The sequence below is a fragment of the Lepisma saccharinum genome, chromosome 2, assembly GCF_977018435.1.
Source record: "Lepisma saccharinum chromosome 2, izLepSacc3.1, whole genome shotgun sequence".
In the NCBI taxonomy this organism is placed as follows: domain Eukaryota; kingdom Metazoa; phylum Arthropoda; class Insecta; order Zygentoma; family Lepismatidae; genus Lepisma; species Lepisma saccharinum.
Genome location: NC_139230.1, coordinates 178,400,131 through 178,422,560, shown reverse-complemented (window position 1 = coordinate 178,422,560; position 22,430 = coordinate 178,400,131). Strand labels below are relative to the sequence as shown.

The 22,430-nt window shown below is 36.8% G+C and overlaps 1 protein-coding gene across 2 annotated transcripts in view; it reads left to right on the top strand.

Annotated features, from left to right (window-relative positions):
* The first annotated feature begins 915 nt into the window (after positions 1–915).
* LOC145980681 (uncharacterized) overlaps positions 916–22,430 on the top strand; it is a 39,391-nt gene continuing 17,876 nt past the window's right edge. Inside the window, exons 1-8 of one of the 2 annotated variants that reach the window (XM_083113742.1) lie at positions 916–1,032; positions 10,237–10,284; positions 15,761–15,826; positions 19,177–19,320; positions 19,671–19,814; positions 20,165–20,308; positions 20,659–20,802; positions 21,152–21,295. In XM_083113742.1, the coding sequence (XP_082969868.1) occupies positions 10,258–10,284; positions 15,761–15,826; positions 19,177–19,320; positions 19,671–19,814; positions 20,165–20,308; positions 20,659–20,802; positions 21,152–21,295 (813 nt within the window). In that variant the 5' untranslated portion in view covers positions 916–1,032; positions 10,237–10,257. Of the gene's footprint in view, positions 1,033–10,236; positions 10,285–15,760; positions 15,827–18,778; positions 18,827–19,176; positions 19,321–19,670; positions 19,815–20,164; positions 20,309–20,658; positions 20,803–21,151; positions 21,296–22,430 lie in introns of those variants that run through there. The other variant, XM_083113749.1, reaches the window with a different exon arrangement.

The following is a 22,430-nucleotide window of genomic DNA, read 5'->3' as shown; positions in this document are numbered from 1 at the left end:
TGTGCGAGTGTTTGGTGGAAGGCTGTGCCCGTCTTGGATGACGGGAGAACAAGGGAAGCAAAGGAAACTATCTGCAACTCCAGAATATATTAGAAAACGTCGTGGAGAACGGAAGATGAAAAAACACCGCGGAAACAAGTTTAAAAATTCCGTGCAGAGTGGCAAGAAGTGACCAACAATGGATTAAATTTTAATAAAAAACTTGCTGTCTTTTAGAAGTTTCCACCTAATATGTGATATTTACCAGAATAGAACATTTGATCAGGTATGTACTATATATCTTTTTTGATAAAACGCGTATATCCATGCGCCGAACTTAACATTTTTATGGGGAGGCAAAAAAGTGATTTTCCACACAAACTCTTCATATGTGCGCCTTACTAGAACAGCATTTTGTGTAGAACATTTTTAATTTTCTTCTTCCCTAAATCCAATCTCTGTTTGTTTGTTTTGCTTTTTACTGATGAAAATCTTCAGTTGCCAACTATAACATAGTTTTAGGTTTCATCTCAAAACAAAAAAATTAGCTTGGTTTAGAAATAAAATCTAAATCTTCCAAAAAACATTTACAAGTTATTGTTTATTGATTTGGTTTATTTTTCTTCGCTTTTCTGCCACTTTTGGCTGATTGCAAAGATGGGGATAAGTATTGATATGATGAAATTTATGAATGGACACTCACAAACAGCCATGCCCAGACCGGGATTCGAACCCGGTACTCCTGGCGTCGAAGCATTTACAAGTTAAATTGATTAACATTTTATACATACATACGAACATGGGTCAACGATAATATTTAATTATTATTAATAATAATAATAATAATTTTTAGATGAAGGGAAAAAATGGGCGGAAAAGGGAAATTTTACCCCTTGGAAAGGGAAATTGTGCTTACAGATTGTGGCAACACTGACTGCACCTCCCTGGCTAAAACTGCCAGTTGCACATAACACGTTGTCCATAGTTCCCAATAGTCAAAAAATCGTTGTGCATCGGCTGCTGATTTGATAAGTTACTGTATTATCAGGAAAGGTATGTTTTGTTTATTTTATTATTAATATATCATAGTGTCTTTAATGCGTTCTTAATTAAACAAATAGGCATTCGCTCCACTTTTCTAGTGTCATTTTTCGTATAATTTTCACTTTATTTGCACAGCTCCTTTCAATACTCTGCCGCCATGTTTGTAAAATTTTAAAATTTTAGTACAATTACCACAAAAAGAAACTTTAACGACATTTTAAGCTTTTATTATTGCTCAATAGTGTGTGCCTAGTAAAAGTGTACAACAATGAATACTTAATGCGTATTAAAGCATTTGAAGTTTCAAAATATAAAGTGATTGTGCATGACAATTCACACCGGCCCTTGTCTAATGCGTAAAATTGTAATAAAAGTTGTTGGTCATTAGTTTATTTATCATTTTTAGGAGTGTTTATATGTCGTGTTACTCAATCTATCACCCGAAATTCGTACTTTGTGAGACATCGAGTACATTTATGGCGATATGCGCCCAAATTTACATATAATATAATGACGACAGTGATTTTTGATGTGGATGTCAATGTCCTAGCAGTTGTAATGTAGTAGCTATAACGCACTATTAGTATCCGTTTATTTAGCCTTTTTACAAACTATAAAGTTTCCCTTTAAAGCAATTTCTCTAAATTTGTGTGCATGAAATTGTATAATGTTACAGTGCAAGGCTCATTCACTTTATGTATGTTGGTCTTTGGTTTTTTAATAAGCTTACTACTGTATGGTAACAACACTAGCTCTACTATTTCTTAAGAAAAAAGACAGTCCCACTGTTATTGTTGTGATCCTGAAAGCTAGATAGGTCTCACTGCAGAACATGGGCTGCTTTTTTCCTCTAAATAGACGAACAAAATTTATATCTACTGAAAGTACGTACCTTCTACTTCCTTTTACGATTACTATTATATTATTGCGTGTAAAAAATGTTTTTCCTGCTACTAAAAGCAATGCATTTCTACATTTGTTCGCATCCATATTGTTTACGCGCTCAAGACGCACGGTTTCTTTCGTTATTTCAGACGAGGAATGCTTACAAGGTTAAGATAGGCCTGTTAGATTGGGTTCCAATAGCATAAATACAATGAAAAATGTTTTTCGTGCTACTAAAAGCAATGCATTTCTCCATTCGATTGTGTCTATATTGTTTACGCACAGTTCCTTTCATTATTTCTTCGAGGAATGCCTACAAGGTTAGGCCTGTTAGGTTAGGTTTCATTAGCATAAATACAGTGACTAATTATTATTTAGGCTAAGTGAACTAAACCTAGCTACCTAACAACATAGGCATTTTTTGCTTTCACTAGATTTCTGCAGGAATATGCCTTTTCCTTCGTTGCTATGATTTCAATACAGCCCAACGTTAACACGTTTTTCTGTTTTTTTTAAAGAAAAAATTTCCGCACCTTAAAACTTTCTTTTCCCAATTACTAACTACAAAACGCTACCAAAAAATTATGAACCGCGTTCCTCCTAAGCAGCCCATATTCTGCAGTCTTACCGCTAGATATGGGAACAGAGTTCCATACCAGAAACATTTTTAGATTTTGTATATAAATAAACAGAAATATCGAACAAAGACAATATTAAGTTCACTATGTATAATGTTTGTTATGTTTACTTATTATGTGACAAATCAATCAGAGCATTTCCAGTTATAACTTGTGTTGACAGACCAACACAAAATATTTAATTTATTGAAGATGTGTAATAAAATGTAAATTATATTGTTTTCTTTGCATAGGGTTGTGTATCATAACTATAATTCTAAAAAAAAACCAATATAGGTTTGCTCATTTTAAAAAAAACATAAAAAATATGTTGCTAAGTGTGTTATCATTTACCATTTTGTTCTTAAATCTACAAGACCACCTCTTCCTACAGATATATAATGTGTTACATTTTGCATACATTTTCTTGCACTTAAAAATATTTTTCTGTAACAATTGTTTGAAAGAAAAAATATATGTTGTAATAAAAGTTACTGAAAACATTTTCAATACATAATGTTCAAGTAATTAATGAAAGACGACACCTAAATTTTTTTCTTGGGAGTGAGAAATCATCACTAACTGTGAGATGTGAAGCTGTGTTATTGTAGAGAATGTCCACATTATGCATATAAATTGTTCAATGCTAATTTCAAGAGTGTAAGCAAGTTCCAACATAATTCAACATGACTACAGGTAAAATTCAGCAACATAAAAAACATGACATCTGTATCAGTTGGAATTTGAAAGAGTTGGTTACAACACATGCGCACAAGAGACGTGGTGTGATTATACCGCGTTTGGTAGAACCTGTCCCGCTTCCCGCGCTAGGGAGCGCTCGACAGTTTCGGTGCCAATGAGAAACGAGGAAAAAAATCGTCTGCTGGGCAGTGAGGAGCGAATGGAAGCCAGAAGAGAGGCGCTTACGTAGACGCTGTTGCGACGTTGCGTATTTTAATTGGCTGCCTGGGTTTGACTTTCCCCAGCACCGAGAAAAGCCAGGGAGCATCTAGCGCGGGAAGCGGGACAGGTTGTAACAAACGCGGTATAGAGTCTGCTTAAAATACAAGTGCATAGAAAACGATGAGCTGTGCCTATTGTCCATATTATTGAACAGCAAATGTGCAATGGGCTACGCCCATCGTTCGCCTGTAAAGGATTAATCAAAATATATTGAGAATGCTCAGCATACCAGTTTCCAAGTTGCATGTTGCTGATAGTTAAAATTTGGTAACTTGGCAACTTCAGAATCATCGTGCATTGACCACTCAATATGGTGTGTGTAACCATGGCAGCATCTTACTAATAGTGTAACATGTGGGAAGGGCAGCAATTTTTGTCTGTGGTCTAGGGATGGCAACACTTTAAATTCAGCCCTGTTTTCTGCATACACTGGACTTGTGATACTGAAGCTTTTGTTCTGAAATTCCACAATTCCACCACATGATGTGGTGACTTGACATCTGGATTCCACATAGCCACTCATAGTAAGTACATAAAAGGAACCAATCACAAGCTGAAAAAACATAAGTTTCAAAGGATCGGTCGATTATAGGCAAGAACTATCTGTACGCACCAAGTCATTGATTACTTGCTTATGTTTGGAATCACACCATTTTCAGATTAACCTGTAGCGGACCTCTCTTTCCTGCAAGCCTATTGGGATGGTAGATTTTCAACTGCATGCTTTCAAGAATTTGTACATGTTCTTTACTTGTGGCTTGTAATGATAGTAGAGTAAGATGGGACAAGACTGTGCAGTTTTTGTTCATTATGTTTTATTGAAGTTATGAATATATAGTAACATACGAAAAAAGTAACACAGAATGCACTTTGCCAACATACAGTAAATTTCGGAAAGCTCAGTAAACAACATTTCAGCATTAAACAAATGAAAAGCACGACCACGCAAACACACAGTTTGCAGGGCAGAGTAAGACTGCGATCAAGTTAGGGTAAGAATGCAGATTGTATTAACACTTTCTAAACAGAAGCACATTCGTATGAGTGTTCTATAAAAAGGAACAGAAATCACTAAAGAAAGTTTCTCTTTCATATGAGAAGCATTTGTTGTGCCATCCTCACACGTGGCACAGTGAATCAAGTCCTCGATTGGGGGTTCGCTAACACAAATCACAAATGAAGGTTCCTGCTTCATATGAAGGTGCAGTTTTTGTTCCACCATTCATCACATGTGGCACACCAAATCCAATGCTCGACTGGGAGTTTGCTGTACTTCTCATCGCAAACAGAGCAACTGTATTCTTTCTTTTGACATTGCCACTTGATATGTGTTCCTCAGCAAGGATGTTCGCTTTCATCATCTTACCAAGAGCAGATGGCAGTACACCGTCAAGTAGTCCTGCTTTCATTCTCTTCCTTGGAAAGATGAATGCAGGAGGAATGAAACTTCTTGTCGTACTCATATGACATACAGCAGTGATAGTTTGTCCACGTTCTCCACTAACAACTTTCTTAACCGATCCTTTCCCTTTAACACTTTTCACCTTTGAAGGTTTCGGAGGAACTGTGCTGGCACCAGATTCATCCATATTGAAAATTATATGTCTCCAATAATTACTGCAGATTTGTAAAATATCTGTTCACCTGGAATTTATTGTGCAGTCTTGCCCTATGCTGCAATCGGGAACACAGCATGTGATGCTCTCGAGCAATTGCACAATGCATTGAAAATTAATACACAGGTGGACTATGCATTAACACAGCTGCCTCTATGAATCAACATCGTTATATTATCTACATTTATATTTACATTTAAAGAAAACTTAGTATTAAAATAAATAGTAAACACTTTAAAATTCTTCTTGCTTTCCTCTCTCAGCACAATGAACTACCAACATGTATTCACTAACATCCACAGCTAGCTTCTATCTCAAGCAAAGTGATGGTGGAGCAGTGGTGCCAACCATGTATGATTTTACACCTGAAAAATTGGGTCACAGTGTTACCCAACATGCAGTCTTACCCTTTTCTACTCTAGTAGGTCATACCAGACTAACTCAACACACAGATTCAAATTACCCTTTCCAGGTTGTGATGAAATTTAGTAGGGATGGCACAGATCAATTGGTAGTGGCTGATATGGGCATATTGGTTTATCAATAAAATTACCAATAATTTTACCTATCTGATGTATCTATAAATATATCATAATTTAAGACAATATTTTACAAATTTGTAAATTTTTATTTTTATCTTTTATATAAACAAATAATCCCCATGCCTTACTTGTTAAAATAAGTGTAAATTGCATTGCAGTCATCTGGTAACACACATTTATTAAGGATCTCGATGGACTATTCAAGTTCTTCAATGGCCACTTGGAATTTTATATCAGATTGGTGGAATAGTAGTTATCAGTAGGGCTAGGATTTTTATGACTTAGCATATATTTTTTGGTAAGGGTGATGTGTTCCCCAAACATAGAGAAATTCATATTATGAAAAATGTAATAAAATTAAGGAGCTTTTTGAGGGCACGTTTTGGCATATTTGGCCATTGCTACATGATAGAGCATATTTTGATGGATTTTCGGTTATATTCAGCACATTTTTTGCATTTTCAAGAAATATACAGTTATTTTCGAAGTGGATTCATTGTTACTCCCATGTTTACTCGAGAGTTTCTTTTCTTTGGACTGCAGCAAAATCTTTTTCATTTTTATTTGAAAATTTAGATAAAGTATTCATTGTGCATTGCAACTCAGAGCCCATAAAGTGAACTAAAAATAGCATGTATGTGAAAATATTTCAGCATTGAGATATCGATGTTTGAAACAGTCCAGTTATAAGGGCATATTTTTCAAATTATAGTGCATATTTTGTAAAATTTTAGGTCATAAGAACATATTTTACTTTGCATATTTTGATGATTTTTAGGTCATAAAAATCCTAGCCCTAGTTATCAGTATCGGTACAAGGTAATTTATTGACAAGGGCCAAAATTTCATATCAGCACATCCTGAAAATTTAGTATGCTGAATCGCAGCATAGATAGTAGGAAGACATACAAATTTTAGATTCACATGTCAACTGATTTTGAAGTTACAAACTCTTGAAGTTTTTTGTTTTTTCAGGAAAACTGGGCGAAAGGAGGGTTATGACCTCACCAACCCCCCATGGGCATGCCACTAGTCAAGTGATTTTGAAGTTGAGCAATCATTGTTTATTAAAGTTGCATTTAAAGTTTATGTAATTGAGCTTTAGCTCTGGGAAGAACTCAATTCATATGGGCAATTCATGTGATATGTACATTGTCACTTTGTAATCAAAAGGTCTCTGGTTCAATACCCAGTAGAGGCACATTGCACAGTGATTCAAATACCACTTCAAACTGTAGATCCAGTCCCAATTAGCTAATCTGTGCATAAAGTGGACTTAAACAACAATTCTATGTGATCTTCAATGCTATAAGGACTGCCATTAAAAAAAATTACAAAATCAAAATTGTTGATCTTTTGAGAAGCTGTTTTTTTTTTGCATTTTACTGATACATTAATTCCATAATGTGACTCATTTGTCTTAGTTTTCAGTTTTTCAATTTTTCATAATGATGCAAAATTAGATGAGTGTGTGTTAGATTTAACTAAGAACTAAAAGTGTAACTAAAGAAGAGGAGTTGCATTCATAGTTCTGCAAAAAGTTTATATATTTTTTTCTGCTTGATACATTGTGGAACACCTGGTACATTGAAAAGGTCTCATTAACTTTTTCAGAAAAATTTATAGTCACTCACGTATGATAATGATGATTTTTCATCTCAGATTTGTGACAGCTTATTTTTAATAAATAAACCTTGTACCAGAGTGTTGGTTTAACCTCTCATAGATTAAATATAACACTGTCCTATCATCTAAAAATTTGTGAAAACTGGAAATTAAAACAACTTAATCACAATGGATACCTAATACATAAGTAAAATGTGTAAAATATAATTGTCAATGAAAACAAAATAACTGTCATAACAAATCATCTCATCATGTGCCCAAGATAAAAGCTCTGATTTTTCTGAGATTTTTTATTTAAAAATTGGGTTTTCAAAAAAATATTTTATAATTGATTCAGAAAATGTATTTTCCTTATTATAAACCCTATCACGTAAAATGGGTCTAAAGTGAGAATCATAGAACTTAAGACCTTCTGTAAACAAAAGCACGTGTACCCTAACAGTGTTGCAAACGTATGAAGAAAAAAAATAATCCACATAGCCTACAAGGTGTAAAAACATTTCATTTGTATACAGATGCGGAATAAGCAGTGTATCACTGAGTGATGACCTGTTGAAAGTTATTGAATGTATGTTAAAAAAAAAGTTAAAAAAATGTACATCTTGCCTGGTGGCCGACTTTCAGACTCATCACCGAAGTTCCCTGGCTCGAATCCCGGCATGTGTGTTATTCATGAGTGTCCCTTCATCAATTTCATCTGACGATCACTCATTCTCATCATCGGGATTAGCCAGAAGGGGAAGAAAAGCAACACTAAATTAAAAAAATCAAATACAAAATGTACATCTTATCCCCCAGGAGTAAGACGGTTCTGTACCAAAGGATTAATTTTCTCTCATATTTTACTAAAAAAAACCTTGCTAGAAGAATGTGACACATGAGATAAATTACGTTTTGAAACTGGGGTTTCTTCATTAAATTTATTTGATGTTGGAAAGTGTTATGATTTATTAATATAGATAATGAAAGTAAGCTAATACATATGATTTGATTGACTAAATTAATAATTATGCAGCAAAGACACCAAGGGAAACTAAAACGGCAACTTAGAGAAGCATAAAAGTTGGGAAAGAAGACTGTAGAATACAGAAATATTTTGAGGCAGTCACATTTTATTGTATGCTACATATCAAATGAAATGCATATTTGGGGGTGAATTTTTAAATATTGTCACATTTTTCTTCTCTCTTGTTGTGAGGTGTTCACAACCTCCCTCACCCTACGACCTGCCCTCCTTCACCCGCAAAAGTATTCCAGAGTGTGAGGATGTCACCATCCGGATGGTGAACACCTCTGTATTATAGATCGACTCCTGCATCCCACCCCCTTCCCCATCCCCAGAGGATCGTCACTGACAATGTGAAATCACACTATCATATGGTGACAATTGACATACCACTTCCGTTTCTGTACTTGACTTAGTGAGAAGTTTTGTAGTTGGCAACAGCCTAATAACGGATTTCTTCCGCATCATGTAGTCCGTTCTATGAAAGTACACTAATGGAAGAAAAACGTGTAAATTACATTGGATTATACATTTTAAAATATGTTTTCATTAAAGGTTTCTGTTTATAATAATAATACGTGATTATTGTATAAATTACAATCGATCACGTGAACAGCAAGAAAATAGCGCCAGTTTCGAACATGGCGACTTCCATGCGTGCAGGAAGGTCTCCCGTGTTTTCAGAGTAGTCTTTCGGAAATACAGCCGTTTGAAAAGTGGCAAGAAGCAGGTTGTTCTTAACGTTTATGTGACGTTGTGTCGGTGCTATCCTAAGCAAGCAGTGAAGTTGGTGTCCAAGTGTAATTGTGTGTTTGCGTCTTTGTATTTTCGGTGTGGTGAAAGGAAAACTACCGGTCAAGTTGCGAGTCCCGCAAACAAAAAACACGTTGTTGCTCGTATAAACAAGTACACCGATTTTGAGATAAATGCAATACAACGCGAGGTGCTTTCGTATTCTTTCAATCAAAGAGCCGTCCTGTCCACTGTGGAGAAGATGTTGATAGTGATGATTGATGACGATCTCCCCAATTTTACCAGTCAACGTTAAATAGCCTCTTGTGCCACGTTGAGTTCCTTTTCGGGAAGCAAATTTGACAGACTGTACTGTGACAGGATGATGTCTAGCGCAGAAAATGCCTCAAGTTCAAAAAGGAAGTACTGAATCAAGGTAAGAAAATACGTTACTTGCATGAGAAGTGCGTAAATAATGTGCTTATTATCGTCTTGTTTTCTAGTGCACGAGAAACCGAGAGAAAGATAAACAATCTCTTTTTATTCCCCGGCTTATCTTTGTTTAGCTTCTACTAAAACTGGCGGTATATTTGTTGCACAAAGAAGAAAACAATACTCCACATGTCAACAATGTTGGGCAATAATTTGGTGGAAATAAAACCAAAAGGCTTGAATTACTGAAACGAATATCTCTCTCTCTCTCTCTCTCTCTCTCTCTGTCTCTCTCTCTCTTTCTCTCTTGTATAACTTTGGCGCTGTCATACTGAGAGATGAGGGGGGAAGGGGGATCTGTTAACCCAGTGTCAGATAAATTGAACTTTTGGCATAGAAAAATATGTTCATTCTTGAACAAGAACACATATTTAATCACTTGTAGAAAATTTATTATACTTCAATGTGTAGATTATCAGTTAAAATAAGAGTACGTTTTTCCATGTTATGTAAAATTAAAGGTTGCGAGTGAGCAGCATATGATGGCCGCACCATTCACGAACAGCTGGTGCGGAGTGATACGTTACTCGAAGTGAGACGGTTGTTTACAGAAGGTCGGAAGGTTCGTGATTCTTACTTTAGCATTAAGTGGCCATAGTGCAGGAGCAAGAAGTGGAAGGCAACTCCCCTCACACACCCCTAATCCCAGCCATAGTTTATTTATTTTTGTGACAAATCATGTGTTATTTCTACAAATAAAGAAAAACAACTTATGGTTTATTCTTTACTTCCAGGGCCATCAGATCACCAACAGAATGCCGTACAACCTAAGATCCAACAAGGTACAGTGCAGATTAAGTATATAAATTTATAGAACATTTGATCTAGAGTTGCAAAAAGGCTGGCTTTTTTGAATGGGCTTTTTTTTTCTCGATAAAAAGCCGTCCTTTTTGGGAAAAACCGAAAATTATGGCTTTTTTGGCTTTTTACCAATTACAGCTAACTTATTTCATTTGAAGTCACTGTTAAGAGTTTACAGGTTTGTAGTGACATATTTTACAACTAGATAAAATATTTACATGATGTAGCAGCCAACAGATATTGGCCAATCCCAGTAACACATATTGCATAGTGGTTCATATACAATTTTAACCCTAGCTACCAAGGGGGAAGGGAGGGACTTGCAGGCTGACCACATTTAGTTTTTAGATTTTTTAACAAATAAATTACATTGTTCTCTAGGGTGTTCTCAATATTTCTGTATTACGTTTGTTCATAGAAACAGAAATGCAATGTAAATAGGAGGCAAAATGCACTTGGTGGGCTTATCAGGCTTCGTCTTTGAATGCATCTCATTCGAGATACTCTTGCCAGTGTCAGTGTACAATTGGTTGACAATGGTGGTAATTATTCTAATTATTATATTTAATAAACAACTGCACTTTTACAGACAAAAAAATCCTTAATAAAAAGGATATTATGGATTTTTATTTTTAGTGATTAATAAAATATATTTCAGACACTCATGCAATAATTGGTTATTGTTTTTTATTAATGATAGTAAATTTTGTAATTATTATAATTAATAAATAACTGCACATATATAATCAGCAAAGGAAGAAGTGATTCAATAACAAAATGGTTATTTGAATTTTAGTGATCAAGAAAAGTGTGGGCCTGTGAGCCACCCCCCGGTATGTAAGTTTCTTGTACAGCATGGGTAAGCTAGGGTTAAAACTAAACCGAGTGCTTTAGTCCTTGTCCTTGCGTGGTCCGAGGTTTGCTCTTTGTTTACAAAACAGAACATTTCCGAGAGGTGGCGTTGTAATCAAACAGAACATTTCCAAGAGGTGGCATTGCAATCCAACAAAACATTTCCGAGAGGTGATGTTGGGATACAATCAGTACACAATCTAATCATGCTGTGGGAGTCACGTCGGTTGTGCTGGTCCGCATAGTGAAAATGGAACCTTACAACAACAAAGAGTATGCGGATATGCATTTTGTGTATGGTTTGACTAACGGCAATGCACGGGGGGCTGCACACTTGTACCAAGAAAAATACCCTACTCGAAGGCACCCCGAGAGTCACACATTTACTAGGGTACATCAGTGCCTCAAAGAACATGGGAGCTTCGAACATGGAAAGAGAGCAGGTAGACTTGCACGCATTATGCCTGAAGTTGAGGACATGGTGTTGGAAGCAGTAGAACACTATCCAGGAACCTCGACGAGGAGAATTGCCGCACAAGTGCCAGTAAGCCGCAGTAGTGTATGGAGAATTTTACATCGCAATTCACTCTACCCTTACCACCTCCAACGAGTTCAGTGTCTCAGTGATACAGATTGTGTTCCTAGAGTGACGTTTTGTTAGTGGATGCAACAACAGGTTGCACTCAACCCTCATTTTGCAAGTAACATTTTATTTAGAGATGAAGCGGGGCTCACATGTGATGGTATTTTTAATTTTCATAATTCTCATGTTTGGAGTGTACTAAACCCACATGCTGTTCATGAGGCACCACATCAGCAAAGTTTCTCATTGAATGTGTACTAGGTGATCATCTCATTGGACCACACATTCTTCCAAGAAGAATCAATGGACCGAGGTACCTTTGGTTTTTGCAGCATGATCTTCCAGGATTGCTTGAGGATGTTCCCCTTGATGCATGTCAGAGTATGTGGTACATGCATGATGGAGCACTGGCACATTTTGCTGCTGCTGTGAGACGACATCTAACACGCAGATATCATTAAAGATGGATAGGTCAAGGCGGGCATGTACCGTGGCCTCCAAGGTCAACAGATCTAAATCCTTTGGATTTTTGTGTCTGCGGTCACCTCAAAAGTGTAGCGTACAACACTCCTGTTGACACAGTTGAAGAACTGGAATTTACCAACTAGGACGACATTTACAAACAATGAAATCAGAGGCAGCTTGTAATCACACATTCACGATTATCTCGAAAACGGCTTGTTTGCAGACCCATGTTTACTGACACTTTTTTTCCTCCTACTATTGTGTACTTTCACCTGTGTTAGTTTGCGCTATTACTTTTGAGAGACCCTGTATATCCTGTTTAACAGAGCCTTGAGATGGAAGCAAACATTGGCTCTTGGAAACCAACCCTTAGAAGTAAATGCAACCTTTCGAACTGAAGCAACATAAGCTGCAAGTGTCACTTGTCACTTGGCCTGTACAGGTTTTTCAGAGAACTTTCAGTGTCACTTGGAAGGAGACCCTCAGTTATCCAATCAACCTATCGAACCGAAGTGTGACAACAAGCTAAACATGTCACTTGCATGTTCATCGGACTAGACTGTTTTCTCAATGGCATGAACCTTGGTCTCTTGTTCTTACATACACGGTAAATGTTTTGGTTTATATTGAAGGAGACTGTCTCACTTGTCATCTGTGACTTCAGTCTGAAAGCTCCTTCAATGACACGCATCATATCACCTCGGTGTTGTCTGTGCATGTGTGGTGGATGCTTGCTTGCAGACTGAAGAGATCCTTGTCACTTGTCACTTCAATGTGGCACCCATCACTATTATGTGTTGTTTTGGTCTGAATGTTCTCTATACTTAACATGATTGTTAGCTACTTCATCAGACATTAAGATTTAATTTAGCCTGTAAATCACAGAGAACAAATTGCAAGTACTGTTGTTGGAAAAAGGTCAGCTTTTTTTAGAAGGTTCCTTTTACATATAATCATGAATGGGCCTCTGGAGTGGAATAAAGTAATGCTGTTGCCTTGTAATAAGAAAGGGCTGAGGTTCAATCCTTAGTGGTAAGAGTGCTTCGAATCTCATTTCAAACTGTAGGTTGAGTCCAGATTTCTTAAATTTTTGTCATTTGCGGCCAGTCTTATTTGCATCTGCTTCAGTTTTAGTGCCAGTGTTTTTCAACCACTGGGATTGTCGATTAATTTCAATCTAACTTTATATTTGAAAGCAAGTCTATACATAATTGAACTATAGTTGATATATTAATATTAATTAAGGGTGCTCGGAGGAGGCACATAGTGGTTCGGATCCCACTTTAAGCTGTAGGTCCAGTCCTGATTAGCCTTACTATGCATAAAGTGGACTTAAAACACCAAATCAATCAATCAATCAATCAAATAATTAAGGGTGCATATTAATTTCCATATAAACTTTAGAGATCAGAAATGAATTTATGAGTGAAATTGTTAGAATCAGGGCATCGACTCATAAGAAATAAATTTATTGGGCTATGGTCTTGCAAAGGATTAGAATTTTGCAACAAGCAGCCAAAATACATCACAAGTTGCTACATGACCAGGTTTAGCAGCCATTTAACCAAATTACACATGATGTACTGGAAAGACAAAATACAAATACTATATCTATTTTACTCAACACAAAATTTAATATAAAGAGATTTGATACTAGATTTTCAAAAGGTAAAGCAGTATTTTCTTTTTTGCTTCATGTACGTGTTCGTATCACAAATTCAAACATTGAAAATCCTATCATACTAATCATACTATTAGGTTCTTTAAAAACACATACAATACTACTGTAGTTATGTGAATATGCTTGTACTACATAGACATATTTAATAAGCCTACCAAAATATGAAGATAACACTTAGAAAGAACCGCCCATTCAAAAAAGCCAGCTTGTTTGAACAAACTCTTTATGTCTAGCTATGAATTTCATATTGTAAATTGTACTTAGTCTGGCCATAAATACTGTTACACACTATTTTGTGAATACATTTTTTATGGTTTCAGATTTTTAAATGCTCTTTTAGTATGTTACACTTACATATATTACACACAAATAGCACCAATCAGTTTTCAAAATATTCACTTTTTGCCGTCACACAGGCTCGAAGTCTCCCTGGCCAGGCATCTATTGCAGCATGGATGTTGATAGGAAAGTCCACCTCTGCTGCTATCAAGGAGCACTTTTAACTTTCAATTATAGGGTGCATCTTCTTGCAGACAGTCCCCCCCAGTTCTGAGCACAGTTTGTAGTCCAAGGTACTGAGATCATGGCTATCAGATGACCAATCAAAAGTGGAGATGAAATCGAGTACACTGGTTTCCAGTCATCGTCGCGTCAACCTTGCCTTATGAGCTGGGGCAAAATAATTCTTGAACATCCAGGATTCATTGTGAAACATTGTTTGGTTCAACAGTGTCACGAGAGGGTCCAGGACACATTTGCACAGCTTTTAAGCCCTTTTCTAAAAAATGAGGCCTGGTGGAACTCTCATAGATCACCCCCCACCAAACCATGACTGAGGAGGGCTGGTGGCATCTCTGGTTTTTGGGAACTCTCTCACAAATTCTCGAGAATTTGAAGCATACATCCTTTCATTTTGGCGGTTAAAACTTTATTCAGTGGTGAACAATTTCTTATCAGTGAAGGGAATTCTGCAATGCTGATTGGCAATGTACCGCTGCAGGAGCCATCTCGATTTTAGTTCCCTCCGCTTCTTCACTTGTGGCATCAGGAAATGTCCAGTACTCCACCAGTAAGCTCCAATTCCAAGGTCTTCATTAAGTACCCTGAACATTGATTGTTGTGAAATGTTCAGCTCCTGTGCCATTATCACTTGCTTCCGGAAGGGATTTCGGTGGATGCGAGCCACCACTGCTTTAACAGCTGCAGCTGTTCATACGGTGTGAAGTCGACCAACTCTTGGGCGATCTTTCATGCTACCAATCTCAGTGAATCTCTGGATTGTCTGATATACAAACCTTTTGCTGATCTTTAGGATTTTTAGGGGCTGGAAAATATCAGTGAGCAAGTACGGCTACTCTGTTTTCATATTCGCCCCACTCCATGCTAAGCACAAGAAGATACACGCTTGCTCTTTCACAGCTGAACACACAATGGTTAGATGAGAATGTGTTAGATTTAACTAAGAACTAAAAGTGCAATTATAGATGAGGAGGTGCATTGATAGTTCTCCAAGAAGTTTAGATTTTTGATCTTCTTGACACATTTTACAACACCTGGAACATTGTAAACGAAGTTTCATCTTGTGCATTTGAGTTTGCATATGAGAGAACACATGTTGGTTAAATTTCTTCTTGCTGCTGATGGAAATCGAACATATGACAGACCTGTGATTTTATTACAGATCCAGAGCACCAACCAACTTCTCCATGGCACCCTCCAGAATTCTGTACTAACTTTTGCTCCACTTATTTTTTGGAATCCATGGTTAGCACCACATGGCTTCAACTGTAAAAATATAATTGAAGCACTCACATATGTGCTTGCTTCAAATGTTAAATTTATTTACATGATACTTTTCTTCTCTTTTTCTTTTCAGGTCATGAAACATGTAGGAACTGGCAAGAACCCTGTAGCCAGGAAGAAGAAGAGGCAGGAAGCGTTGGCGAGTATATTTGCATATTATAACCTGTAGGATAAAATTAGTCAACTGAATAGATACCTATTAATTAGGCTCTATTGCAAATATATATACACTCCTCACATAAAATTTGGAATATTCTTATATTAGGCACAACAAATTTAGAATATTATTATGTTTGGCAATAGGTAATAGGCATATGTCGGTGAAAAGACGAGAACATCCACCAGACAGATACCATGTGTGTTGTGTGTGTGTATATATATATATACACATATACATTGGAAAATCTAAAATCAAATGTGCGGTTCCAGATGAAAATTGCCATAATCAGTGCTAATACATGCTATAGTACATTTCTAAAGTTGCCAAAATGAAAAGAAGAGAAAAGGACAAATTCATATTTTTAAGAAATTCAATAAAGGACTGAACTGAACTGAATGTGAAACTTCTCACCCTAAGATGTTTTACCCTTAACCGTGCAACCAGTGTATATCAGACACTATTGCTTATATTTTTGTCACATACTCCAAATGATACATCCTGCGAACATGATATTTTTTTACTTTGTTTGTTTCTCTTTTTTCCTCATTTCACAATATTTGACTTTGTTTGATAAAGAAGGTCAGACTTAAAAAAATATTTTCCATTTCACTCACGTAAATGGGCAAGTAGTGTCTGTCGGACACAGTGTACAATTGATATGTAAAGAAGTCTACTTGAATATGTATTAACAAATGTTTAATAAAAATAAAGTATTTAATAAGACATCACATAAAAATACTATTAACGCTAAAATAGAAAAAATGAAAAATATATGAACAAATAAACTCTTTGATTACACTACCTTCTGGCATAACATGTTTCATATACGAGGTGCATCCAGAAAATAAGTTTCCCTATTTTTTTCCCGTGCAAGTAAACATAATGAGCTGTGTAAATTGCGCATGCGCAGCAGAGCTAAGACGTTTCAATCATATGCCAGGTGGACAGATCCCGCCCAGCGCCAGTCGCGAGGCAGCAGTGGTCCGAAGTGGAAGCTCGTATTCCTTCTCCCGCCGCATGCCAGTAGTGAGGCAGCAGTTGTCCGAAATGGAAGCTCGTATTCCTTCTCCCGCCACATGCGAGGTTCGGTCGGTGATAAAGTTCCTGAATGCACAAAGCATTGCGCCAATTGACATTCATCGTCAGCTCTGTGAGGTCTATGGGCCGAACATTATGAGTAAGCAGATGGTGCGTCGCTGGTGTCGGCAGTTTTCGGAAGGTCGTCAAAGTGTCCATGATGAAGAGCACAGTGGGCGTCCATCCCTCATCACTGATGATCTGGTTGAGCTGGTGTGGCAGCGCATTGTAGAGAACCGTCGCTTCACGATTACAGAGTTGAGTAGCCTTTTTCCGCAGATATCGCGATCCGTGTTGCATGAGATTGTCACGCAACGCCTGCTGTTCAAAAAATTGTGTGCCAGGTGGGTGCCGAAAAACCTGACACCCGAACACAAAATGAAACGTTCTGGAGCAGCACTGACATTCCTGCAACGGTACCATGATGACGGCGATGATTTCCTCGACAGGATCGTCACGGGCGATGAGACGTGGATTTCGCACTTCACCCCGGAAACCAAGCAGCAGTCAATGCATTGGCGGCATAGTAGATCTCTGGTCAAGAAGAAATTCAAACAGATGCTGTCGGTACGGAAAGTGATGTGCACCGTGTTTTGGGACAAGGAAGGGCATTTTGCTCATTGACTTGCTCCCCAGAGGTGAAACAGTGAACGCTGACCATTACTGTGAAACACTAAGGAAATTGCGACGTGCCATTCAAAACAAGAGGCGTGGCATGCTTACTGCAGGTGTTGTGCTCATCCATGACAATGCTCGTCCACATACGGCTCGGCGCACAGCAGCAGTTTTGACGGAATTTGGCTGGGAGTTGTTTGATCATCCACCTTACAGTCCTGATCTGGCTCCCATCGATTTTCACGTTTTCTTGCACCTCAAGAAATTCCTGTCCTTCGGTGAGCGTTTTGGCAACGACAAAGAGCTGAAGACGTCTGTCACAAGCTGGTTCCATTCACAGGCGGCAGAGTTCTACGACAGTGGGATCCAAAAGTTGATACCACGATACGACAAGTGTCTCAATTCTGGTGGTTGCTATGTTGAAAAATAGCTGAACCTTTGCTGTACCTGTTGCCAATAAATCTTTTCCTGAAACTGTGTTGTTGTTTTTTTTAAAAAAATAGGGAAACTTACTTTCTGAATGCGCCTCGTAACATTTGTAGAAGTAGCCCTTACTCTTGTAAAGATTATAGAAGCTGTTCAAATTGTCTTAAATATAATTTTAATTTCTCCTAAATGGGGTGGAAGAAGTATAATTATCTGAAAAGTTAGTTTCCCTACTTTTTTCTCACTTTTGGGATTAACCTCATGTTTATTTGAAACGCCTCTAAAAATTTTACAGCAGAGAATGCGTTATACAAGCAGTGGCATTTCAGTCATGGAACCCATTGGAGTCATCAGTGTAGAACCACAGGCCAATATTAATGTTAGGTTAAGTGAAGGTATTAATAATTGTCAATTTATGCAATTTTAATTGCATAAATCAATGGGTACCTATTACTAGGTAGAGAATTGTGTGTGAAAGCAGTGTCATAAAACAACAATTCAAAGAAACTTATGATTATAATTCAGGATGGAGGTTGTCACGGAAGCCTCCTTTACTTCATAGGTTGAAAGTTAAAGTAAAATACAAGGAGGGTAAGGGTGGCTGGAACCCCTATTTAAGGTGAAAATCAAAATTTATACCTTAAATAACAGAAATGTGTCAAGTGCTCTCGGTGAGTGTGAATGTTCAAACATCTTTTGGCGATATTTAAATTTTCAGTGCACCTCTGAATAACATCTACAATTAGAACAGAGATTGTGGTGCAATATCCCTGTTAACAATGAATCCTCCTTTGCCTCTCCTTGACAACTTGTGCCAACATATCTATGAATCCTACTTCCCCAGATCATAACCAGCAGATTGTGAGTAATGTCATTTATTTATTGATTGATTTCTATCAGAAATAATGATCAGGCAATGAAGCTTAACATGTTTGTATTATGTTTATCACTTGATGCAGAGTATGTGACAGAACCACGATATTATTTGCATGTTTTCATGGCAGTAATAGTGTGATTGTTAAAAACCACTTTTAAAATTTGTTATGATCTTACCCCCATAAATTGTATCTTTTTTATCAAAAGGAAGGTAGCTTCAGGAAAACATTTTAATTTTTACTATTTATTGTAAATATTATTTGAGATGCTTATATTTTAAACCATAATGTATAACTTTCTTCTACTACCTATCACTTCAAATTGTTATGTTACAGATTCCTCTTACCTCCACACCATCGGCTGAAGCATCTGCCACAACATCTGCTCAGACAACCTCTCCCAGCCATGCTGACTCCTTGGTGACAACTTGTGCCAACATATGTATGAATCCTACTTCCCCAGATCATAAACAGCAGATTGTGAGTAATGTCATTTATTTATTGATTGATTTCTATCAGAAATAATGTTCAGGCAATGAAGCTTAACATGTTTGTATTATTTTTATCACTTGATGCAGAGTATGTGACAGAACCACGATATTATTTGCATGTTTTCATGGCAGTAATAGGGTGGTTGTTAGAAACCACTTTTAAAATTTGTCATGATCTTACCCCCTTAAATTGTACCTTTTTTATCAAAAGGAAAGTAGCTTCAGGAAAACATTTTAATTTTTACTATTTATTGTAAATATTATTTGAGATGCTTATATTTTAAACCATAATGTATAACTTTCTTCTACTACCTATCACTTCAAATTGTTATGTTACAGATTCCTGTTACTTCCACACCATCGGCTGAAGCATCTGCCGCAACATCTGCTCAGACAACCTCTCCCAGCCATGCTGACTCCTTGGTGACAACTTGTGCCAACATATGTATGAATCCTACTTCCCCAGATCATAACCAGCAGATTGTGAGTAATGCCATTTATTTATTGATTGATTTCTATCAGAAATAATGTTCAGGCAATGAAGCTTAACATGTTTGTATTATTTTTATCACTTGATGCAGAGTATGTGACAGAACCACGATATTATTTGCATGTTTTCATGGCAGTAATAGGGTGGTTGTTAGAAACCACTTTTAAAATTTGTTATGATCTTACCCCCATAAATTGTATCTTTTTTATCAAAAGGAAGGTAGCTTCAGGAAAACATTTTAATTTTTACTATTTATTGTAAATATTATTTGAGATGCTTATATTTTAAACCATAATGTATAACTTTCTTCTACTACCTATCACTTCAAATTGTTATGTTACAGATTCCTCTTACCTCCACACCATCGGCTGAAGCATCTGCCGCAACATCTGCTCAGACAACCTCTCCCAGCCATGCTGACTCCTTGGTGACAACTTGTGCCAACATATGTATGAATCCTACTTCCCCAGATCATAAACAGCAGATTGTGAGTAATGTCATTTATTTATTGATTGATTTCTATCAGAAATAATGTTCAGGCAATGAAGCTTAACATGTTTGTATTATTTTTATCACTTGATGCAGAGTATGTGACAGAACCATGATATTATTTGCATGTTTTCATGGCAGTAATAGGGTGGTTGTTAGAAACCACTTTTAAAATTTGTCATGATCTTACCCCCTTAAATTGTACCTTTTTTATCAAAAGGAAAGTAGCTTCAGGAAAACATTTTAATTTTTACTATTTATTGTAAATATTATTTGAGATGCTTATATTTTAAACCATAATGTATAACTTTCTTCTACTACCTATCACTTCAAATTGTTATGTTACAGATTCCTGTTACTTCCACACCATCGGCTGAAGCATCTGCCGCAACATCTGCTCAGACAACCTCTCCCAGCCATGCTGACTCCTTGGTGACAACTTGTGCCAACATATGTATGAATCCTACTTCCCCAGATCATAACCAGCAGATTGTGAGTAATGCCATTTATTTATTGATTGATTTCTATCAGAAATAATGTTCAGGCAATGAAGCTTAACATGTTTGTATTATTTTTATCACTTGATGCAGAGTATGTGACAGAACCACGATATTATTTGCATGTTTTCATGGCAGTAATAGGGTGGTTGTTAGAAACCACTTTTAAAATTTGTTATGATCTTACCCCCATAAATTGTATCTTTTTATCAAAAGGAAGGTAGCTTCAGGAAAACATTTTAATTTTTACTATTTATTGTAAATATTATTTGAGATGCTTATATTTTAAACCATAATGTATAACTTTCTTCTACTACCTATCACTTCAAATTGTTATGTTACAGATTCCTGTTACTTCCACACCATCGGCTGAAGCATCTGCCGCAACATCTGCTCAGACAACCTCTCCCAGCCATGCTGACTCCTTGGTGACAACTTGTGCCAACATATGTATGAATCCTACTTCCCCAGATCATAACCAGCAGATTGTGAGTAATGTCATTTATTTATTGATTGATTTCTATCAGAAATAATGATCAGGCAATGAAGCTTAACATGTTTGTATTATGTTTATCACTTGATGCAGAGTATGTGACAGAACCACGATATTTGCATGTTTTCATGGCAGTAATAGGGTGGTTGTTAGAAACCACTTTTAAAATTTATACAATTGTCAGGATAATCACATCGATGATTCTGCGGATTTGCTGACTTTTGGTTTACTTGCCTCTTTCTTTCCTGACCAGAACCATCAGAATATAAAGAACGGTTTGATTGATATAACTTGTTAGTATTACTAGTTCTCACTCGATTATTTCTAGAACGTTTGTGTCTTTGTGAAGCAATGCGATTGTGTTCATCATCAGAAACATCACACGCTGAAGAATCAGATGATTTAGGAGAGGTTAGGTTTCGTGCAGGAATACCAGGTTGACAGTTACTATTCACATGAGAACTGTAAACTTGTACAGGATTACTTGTTTCAACATTAGTCGAAATATTAGATGTTAACTTAGTAATATTTTCCTCACATGCTTCCACGCGCTTAGTTATTTCATCCTTGCTCACAACGACTTCAAGTCTTTGAACTTGCCGAGACAACCCTGAAACATTGTTCTGGCATTCTGTAATCTGATCATTCAACCCAGCAAGTTTATGAGAATTCTCTGTACAAGTAGTGTTGACTTCCTCGATTTTCTCTGTTAGTCCTTGCACTTCTCTTTCCATTTCCTGATGTAATGAACGTGTTGCTAATTTGCAGGACTCGGCAACTTCAGCTAATTCCTTTTGTAACAATGTACTCAATTCGTGGAAGTCAAGCTTGAGTAGTTGCTGTGAATTTTGAATTTCCTGTTGAGATTCCCTGATTTTTGTAAACTCAAGCTGTTGAGACTCTTGAGTTTGCCTCATAGAATCTTGAGTTTGCCTCATTTTTGTAAACTCAAGCTGTTGAGACTCTTGAGTCTGCCTCATTTTTGTAAACTCAAGCTGTTGAGACTCTTGAGTTTGCTTCATAGAATCTTGAGTTTCCCTAATTTTTGTAAATTCCATCTGTTGTGACTCGCTGATTTTTCTTAACTCTGCCAGCAGATCAAACATTTGAAAAGGAACATTACTTTGCCC